This window comes from Nycticebus coucang, chromosome 18 (genome assembly GCF_027406575.1).
Source record: "Nycticebus coucang isolate mNycCou1 chromosome 18, mNycCou1.pri, whole genome shotgun sequence".
Lineage (NCBI taxonomy): Eukaryota > Metazoa > Chordata > Mammalia > Primates > Lorisidae > Nycticebus > Nycticebus coucang.
This window is the reverse complement of record NC_069797.1, coordinates 38,480,251-38,488,263: the sequence shown is the minus strand read 5'-3', so window position 1 is coordinate 38,488,263 and position 8,013 is coordinate 38,480,251. Positions and strand designations below refer to the sequence as shown.

Below are 8,013 nucleotides of genomic sequence, written 5' to 3'. Positions count from 1 at the left end.
AGGCGACAGCACTGGGATCCAACCAGGCGGATGCAAAACTCAACAGAGAGGTTGGTTCCCTTCTGAGGATCTCCTGGTTCCGTTCTTGGAGACTTGTGTCCTATTTCATGAGGAAGCTTGGATGGGGGTGAGGGCGTGGTGTCTCCAACCTCAGAGGCTCTTTGTGGGGTCAGAACACAGGAGGAAGACTGATGCAGGCCTCCCGGGTCGTGGCTGTTTGTCTGGGGCTGGAATAAAGAGGCGCCTCTAGCTGGTGCGCCTAGAGACGAGAAGCAGCCTTCCTTGGAATGGTTCTTTCGTCTTTCCAGGGAGAGCAGATGGCACCAGGTGGGGGAGACCAGGACTGTGCTCTTCCATCCAAGCCAGGACCAACCAGCTGTGCTTGTGGGGTTGTGATGTAAAGAGGGGGCCTTCCTTTCCTCAAAAAGCTAAATGTCCTTGCCTCCCCTTCTGTCCCCCAGGCCAGAGGGAGAACCACATGCATGGGGGGTTTCCCTGGGGGTGGGCAATGCCGCAGGCTGGGGATGCAGCCTTCACAACTGCTGCTCTGCAGGTGGGGGGAAGCCTTGTGCTCACAATGGCCACACACGCAGCATTCCCAAGGCTCCTGCTGTCTGGCCAAGAATAGCTGGGATTCCAGAAGAAGGAACCAGCTCCCCAGCCTCCCAGTCTTCTGCCTTAGCCAGTCTCAGCATTTATTTTAACATCTGGTTCTCTAGCACCCCCTACACAAACCTGCCAGGGTCTCTTCTGCACACACAGTAACCTCAGCAAGCCAGGGCTTGGGGAGTGGGGTGGTGGTGGTCAGCCCTCAGTTCCCCAGGGGCATTCCTAGGCCAGGGACTTCATCTTCTTCTCTGTGCAATAGGGAGATGGCCTTTGACTGCCCTTGGATGCAAGTCCTCCTACTGTTCTGGAGACACGAGGGCGGGGACCCCCTTGCCAGCCCTTTTCCCTCTGGCTTGAATCCCGGGAGGGTCCAATCTTCACCATCCCCACTTGGCGCCACCTTGCCGCCACCTCGAGGCACTGACACTTAAATTGGAGGCTTTATTGAATGATTTCAGGGAAAAGAGGGCAAGTTTCTCAGAGGGATGAAGGAACCCGGAGGTCCTTTTCTCTAGGCGATGCTCCTGTCCACTGGACCAGAAGGACCTGAAGTACCAAAAAAAAAAAATGAATATGAGGCTGTGCAGGGTGGAGGGTGGGAGACGAGTCAGGTGGGCAGTAGGCGCTGGTTCCACCTGGGGCGGGAGCCCTGGGGGATCACGGAGTGGGGAGGCCGCCAGTAGAGCTCCGGGGCTCTAGTTTATACTGGGTTCCACCTTGGGTAAGGGGAGCGCTAGACCCCACATCGACAGTGGGTCTTGTTGCCTAAGGGTTGCTCTCCGGCCGGCAGCTCTGAGACGGGACAGTTCTGTGGCTCTGAGGCGGGGAGAGGGCTCTGTGTTAGGGAGTTTGGGACCAGGCAAGGATGGATAGCACAGACGCAGAGAATGGGGGCGCCCAAGAGCCCCCAGCCGCCACCGCCTTACCCAGATCCGGGTGATCCAGAACGCAGTGCGCCACGTAGGCCGGGTCGCTGTGCAGGGTCTTGCATTTTTTGCAAAAAAGGATCTCGCAGCGCGGACAGACCCCACCACGCGACGGTCGCCGCCGGGTCTCCAGCACGCACGGCTCCTCCGGGAGGATCCGCTTCCTGCGGGCGAGGACCCGAGAGCTCAGTGCCGGGTGCCGCGCTTGCCCTCCCTGGGGCGCGTCCAGCAGAGGGACGCGTCCTCCTCACCTGTCAGCGGGCGCAGTCAGACCGCCCAGCAGTGCGAAGGGGCTGAACCAGGCCCAGAAGCTGCTGTCTGCGCGCCGCAGCGGCGCCACCTGCTGGGTGCTGGACTCCTGGCGCAGCGGGCTGTAGCTCACTGAGCGCCCGCCCTCGTCCCCCTCCGCCTCGGGGCGCTGCTCCGCGTCCCCGCCCGCGCTCTCCTCGCGCGGCCTCTCCTCGTCCTGGTCCTCGTCCTCCGCCTCCTGCTCTGCGTTCTCCTGTTCCGCCTCCTCGGCCCCGGGCTCCTCCAGTTCCTTCTTCCACAAGGGGGCCTTCACGCCTGCGGGGGGGCAGGAGGTCAGCGCAGTCCTGCTGTCCCCAGTGAAAGGCCTGGGTACCCCGACTGTTGCCCACAATCCGGTTCCTCAAAAAGGCAGGTGCCTGAAGGACAGTGTGTAGGAGACGCACCGGGCCACGGGGACTCCGTGGGAGGCGCAGAGAGCGCAGGATACCCTGGCGGGCCAGGGAGGCCTCCCTGGCTGCTCCCAACCTCCCAGGCTTCTGCACTACCCAGGTCATTCGGGGCCCGTCACCTCACTTCTGTCAAGCCTAGATCCCTCATCTCTAAAATGGGTCTATCTCAAGGATTGTGAGGTTGACATCACATCAGATCATGTCTGTGTAAATCACCCAGCCCAGGGCTCAGCGATCCGGAATCAATCAACAAAAGGTACAGAAGAGGATTGCGCCAACCGGGTGGAAATAATGGGTCATCACCGCCTTCCTTCTAACTGGCTCTGGGGCCTTACCCATCTCTATAAGCTATCAAAAATCATTAACTGCCCTGATCATCATTTGAATAGGTGGTCGTTAGGGTCTTTTATTTTCTGAATGAGATTTCCCTCCTCCAAGTGGGTCTTGCCTTAAGGAAGCCAGCATCATTGGTGGTGGGCAGGCGGATGGGCCTACAGCGCCTCTGTGGGATTAGAAAAGTCTCCCTTCTTCTGGGCAAGCTGCATAGAAAAAGCCGCGTCTATGCGCAGACCAAATGGGAAAAGGCTGCCCTTCCGGTGAACCAGTTAGGAAAAGCCTCTCCCTCCTTCCAAGCTTGATCACAATTGTCAGCTGGATGTCAGCCACCAGGTTCCCCCTTGCTGGTGCCTTTGTTGAAGACACAGACTCCACAACTCCAGGCACTCCCTCTGGCAGATGGGAAGTTCCCAGGCTGTCGTGGAAGCTAAGCCGTGTTATCAGGGACGTGTCCCCCACCCATTAGCACACGTGCCTGCTGTCTGCTACACCCCAGTAGCTGGGTTTATAATGGAAATAGGAGGGAGGTGAGGAAGGAACGCACAACTTGTGGAGTTGGCTCTGGAAATGTCAAGAAAATTTTCTATAGGTCCCAGTCCAACCTGTTTAAAGAGGTCGAGAGCAAAGAGAATGATAATTGGTGTCCCAGCCCATGTATATTGAGCACCAACTGCATGCAGGCCCTGTGCCCAACTCTCTTTGTACATTGTATCCCTTAATCTTCATAAACGGGCAATAGATGTGCCTCTGAATCTGATTCAAAACATCTGAAACCTTTAGAAAGAAGTTATTTCAAAAATTCTTGGTATTGCTAAAGGTGGAGAAACAGGGTCCAATTGCACTTTTGTTTAAGAAAACACAATAGGGAACCTTACAATTGTGGAAAACCAGGCCTAGTACACAGCAAGAAAAGAGTCATGGGAACATTTCAGGAGGAGGGGGAACAAGAAAAGGGATTTTAAGTTCTGGACTGTGAAGTTTGCACTTTGTCCCTCGGCACTGGGGAGTGTCATGTTCAGAGGAAGACCCACTTAGGAGTCATTATAGTCCAGGGGACAGAGATCTGAACAGGAGCAAGTGGAGATGAAGGAGCAGATGTCAAGAATATCAGGAAGGAGAAAGGAGAGACCTTGTAGCTAAGCGATCTGAATGAGTAATTGAGAAAAGGCTCAACTTCATGGTGACTGGCTGGTTAGTCCAAGCTAGAATCAAGAGGCTCTGTCTTCCAGCCCACCTGCAGTCCAACTTACCATGCTTTTCCATTCTCACCAAAGCTGTGCTGCCCGCTTCCCCTGATCAGGGAGTAGGATGTGAGGGGGTCCTCTGAACCCGTAGAACTTGGTCTGGTCTCTAGGTATTGGATCTCAAAGGGGCGGAGCTAGAACCTCACCTCCCATAGGGTTCTACCCAGTAATAACTTCCTTTTCTACAGCATCCAGAAGCACTCAAAACCCAGGTGTCCCCTACCTTCCCTCTTGAAAAGGCATTAAAGGGAAGAAGGTGGCTTTGGTCCCCAATAGATTAGATTTAAATCTCAGCTTTACCACATAAATATAAACATTATCTGATCTCCAACATGTCATCTACCTTCAGTCTCTTCTTCTGTCAGTATCAGACTTTACCTAGCCCATAAAAAGCATTGCGTTTACTTGTATCATTATAGTCTATCCTCCCTCTTCTGTCCTATCCCTGTCCTTTCTCACCCCATATTTCCAATTCCTATTTCCAGCTCTTTGCCTTAGCTCCAAGGAACAGAAGGGAAGGGTGCCAAGAACAGTAGGAAGCAGAGCTCAGGAAAGAGGCAGGTGTAGCTACTGAATGTTGTTTATGTGTGTGGAGGGTGGTAGTAAAATTATGGCTATTCAGGAAAATCCATTCCTTTCCTGGCGTTAAAGTGAGGTATGTTGGCAGAGACAGAAATGTGCTTGTAGACTCCACTCTGGAAAGCCCTTAGTCTGATAGGATGTGTTGCTAATCTCAAGGAGATCCCAGTCTCAGAGGGAAATAGGATATGACCTTTCATCTAAGACTCAGAGTGGAGGGCTGTGGAGTCCCTTCTTTTGGGTATCTTTCAGTTCAGCATAGGCAAGTTGGTGGGATGGAGAACACAGAACCCAGCCCCTAAGAATCTCCAAGTCACATGGGGGCAATCTGTCAAGAACTGTGAAATGTTACGCTACTTGTAAGCTACCAAATTAATCTGCTGTTGTTTCATGGGTGCTGCTAGAAAACATGAGACTCCTAGGTCAGAAACAAAAGACTTCATTACTCCTGACACAGAAACATCAGGGTATTTGTGTCGATTTTCCTTGCCTCAGTGTCCCACGAATGTGACATAAATGAGTGCCAATGGATACCTGCATAGCAATGGTTTGCATTATAAGAGAAACCATGAGCTTAGGGAACCTGAATCTTTTATAACAGGCAGTAAGCAGACCTGCTCTTTGCTCTGGAAGGAGATATAAACTCCATCTTCCAAGATTATTTACTATACAAAAATTCTTGAAAAGTAAATGCCGTGGAGAATTTTTTCCCAACAAACCCATTCTCCTTCAAACATATTTACCATGGCTCTTTACTGCAAAATTCAAAAGCTCACACTGGCTAAGTTAAAGAGAAAGATTAGTGGGAGCTCACAGAATGACCAGAAGGGGACCAAAGTTGCCTTCTTCCCTGTAAACTGAATAGGAATCAAAGAAGTGACTATAAACACAACCAAGATCACCTTATAGGAACAATTCAGTGGGGAGGCCACTGTGGGGGCCACAAGTGGACACTGGCACCATGAGCAATCTCCGTGAGACACTCCCTAATATGTAGTGCTTTAGCAGGCATGTTTGAATCAGTAAGACTGTGCTGTGGCTTGTAGGAGGCATTTCACCAAGTCACCACAGCAGAGTGTCCCTCTGGCCCAGTCATTCATCTCACCTGCCTACCCAACCCCAGTCTTCTCAGCAGCCCTTTGCCATCCATTCTTAGGATGTGCATTTCCTCTGCTTAGGGCTATTGTGAGTTTTGTAGGATCTTTATAAAAAGTTATGTTGCCTTAACAAACCTATACCAGCATACAAGCACACTGGAAATTGATCTCACAGAGTAGTAATACAGTCTTCAGTGAAAATAAGAGCATGCGGGTAATCCCACCATCCCTGGGAACATACACATGCCCCCTGCCCTCAGACACCACCTTGGCAGACCCCTGGAGTGGGGAGAAACCACACCGATGATGCATGTAGACTCATATCTCTATACAAAAGAGACTATTTTAAACCAGAAGAGAATGAGATATATTTTATTGGCAAGCTCAAGCATTATTTTCTGCCATTCATAGAAATCATACCTAGAAGACAAGATGAGGTCAGGTATCAAAAATTCACCTACAATTGTTTTTATATTAACCCTTCACTTTAAAAATGAATAGTATAAATAGCTCATTAACTTCTGTTCTTTGTTTTGTTTTGTTTTGGCTTTTGAGACAGAGTCTCACTTTGTTGCCCAGGTTAGAGTGCTGTAGTGTCAGCCCAGCTCACATAACCTCAGGCTCCTGGGTTCAAGCAATCCTTCTTCAGCCTACCAAACAGCTAGGACTACTCACAATAGTCGGCTGAATTTTCCTATTTTTAGTAAAGATAGGGTCTCACTCTTGCTCAGACTAGTCTTGAACTCTGAGCTCTAGGGATCCTCCTACCTCAGCCTCCCAGAGTGCTAGGATTATGGGCACAAGCCCTGGTGTCCAGCCTCACTAACTTCTAATATCCAGGTGTAATGCAGATATGCAATATTAATTTTATTTATTTATTTATTATTTAAATAGAGTCTCACTATGTCGCCCTCAGTAGAGTGCTGTGGCGTCACAGCTCACAGCAACCTCCAACTCTTGGGTTTAAGTGATTCTCTTGCCTCAGCCTCCCAAGCTGTTTTTTTGTTGTTGTGGTGGTTGTCATTGTTGTTTAGCAGGCCCGGGTCAGGTTCCAACCTGGCCAGTGCCCTACTCACTGAGCTATGGGTGCCAAGCCTGCAATATTAATTTTAGTTGAGCAAAAAAATATAACATATAAGAAAAATATCCAAGCAGAGACTTCTCAGGAGCTCTCCAGCAGACTTCTCTTTGAATCTCATTGGCCAGAACTAGGGCACAAACCCACTCCTAAACCAACCAATGGCAAAAAAAGGGATTGCCAAGATTGGCCTAGACTAGTTATTTGGTTGTAATTGATACCTTTGATCAAGACTCATGGACTATAGTTATAAAAACAATTCCAGGTTTTTGTTTGTTTGTTTCAGGTTAATTTGAGGGTACAAAGAATTAGGTTATAATGTTTGGATTTGTTAGGTAGAGTCCATCTCATAGTTATGTCCTGCCTCCAAGAGGTGTGCCCCAAACAATTTCAGTTTTGCCTCGAATTGTCCTTTTAAACCTGCTCAAGGGTTTCCCTCATCCCTGACGGACAACTCAGACAGACCTTATGACTTGTTTAGAGTAGTAGTCTTAGGACACAGAAAACCCTGTGGTCACTGAAAGTTAGCATGTACTACATCTTTCCTTCCTCCTGGCTGGGGCCTGCCATGGCCAGTGGCCTGTTAATAGGATGATGCCAGGGCCCAAAGACATGATCCCTCTACCCTCATTCCTTGCCTCTCCTTCCTCCTCAGCTGCCCAACACTGGTCTCTCTCTTTCCCTTCCCTAATCCAGGCAGCTCCTTGGATCCAGGACACACTGAATTCTGGGGTCCCCTTTTCCCTCTGCAATCCCCAGGATGCAGGAGGGTCCACTTCCAGCTTCCCCTCCACAGAGTCCTGTTCACCTCCAGGAGGCCCCACTGAGCACGATGTCAGTCTCTCTTCATCTTCTCTCTGACAAGAGGTTCACAGTAAACCACAGTTTAACCACAGTAAACCACAAAAGTCATTCTTTTGCAGTTCTGCAGCTCAGAAATCTGGAACGAGTCCTGTGGTGCTCAGATCAAGGTGACAGCAGGAATGCTAGTTCTTTCTGGAGACTCAAGAAAAGAATCTGTTCCTTAGCTACTTGGGAGGCTGAGGCAAGAGAATCGCCTAAGCCCAAGAGCTGGAGATTGCTATGAAGCTGTGACGCCACAGCACTCTACTGAGGGTGACAAAGTGAGACTCTGTCTCAAAAAAAAAAAAAAGAATCTGTTCTTTGCTTCTTCTAAATTCTAGAGACTGCTGGCTTGTGGCCCCATCACTCTAATTTCTGCTATTGTCAGATCTCCCTCTGCCCCGTACTTGTGATTACAATTAGGGCTCATCCTGACAATCTGGATAATGTCCCCATCTCAAGATCCTTAATTATATCTGCAAAATCCCTTTTGCTATACATAGTATAAGATGACAGTCAGAGGTCCTGGGGATTTGGAAGTGGCTGTCTTTTGAGTCTATATTGAGACACACAACACAGCTGTAACATTCTCTAAATTCATCT

General features: G+C 49.9%; 1 protein-coding gene across 1 annotated transcript; it reads right to left on the bottom strand.

The window, feature by feature from the left end:
* Nucleotides 1-25: 25 nt before the first annotated feature.
* Nucleotides 26-3,832, bottom strand: C18H17orf50 (chromosome 18 C17orf50 homolog). The gene is made up of 4 exons (XM_053570355.1): nt 3,820-3,832; nt 1,787-2,099; nt 1,536-1,699; nt 26-1,155 (listed from the first exon to the last, which is right to left on the bottom strand). The coding sequence occupies exons 1-4, from the start codon at nt 3,830-3,832 to the stop codon at nt 1,121-1,123; spliced, it is 525 nt and encodes a 174-aa protein (XP_053426330.1). The 3' UTR covers nt 26-1,120.
* Between the last annotated feature and the right edge of the window lie 4,181 nt (nt 3,833-8,013).

Coding starts and splice junctions, on each gene's coding strand:
- C18H17orf50 (XM_053570355.1), bottom strand. Junction 1,700..1,786: donor CTGACTGCGCCCGCTGACAG/GTGAGGAGGACG, acceptor CCTCGCCCGCAG/GAAGCGGATCCTCCCGGAGG. Junction 1,156..1,535: donor TCTGGATCACCCGGATCTGG/GTAAGGCGGTGG, acceptor TTGGTACTTCAG/GTCCTTCTGGTCCAGTGGAC.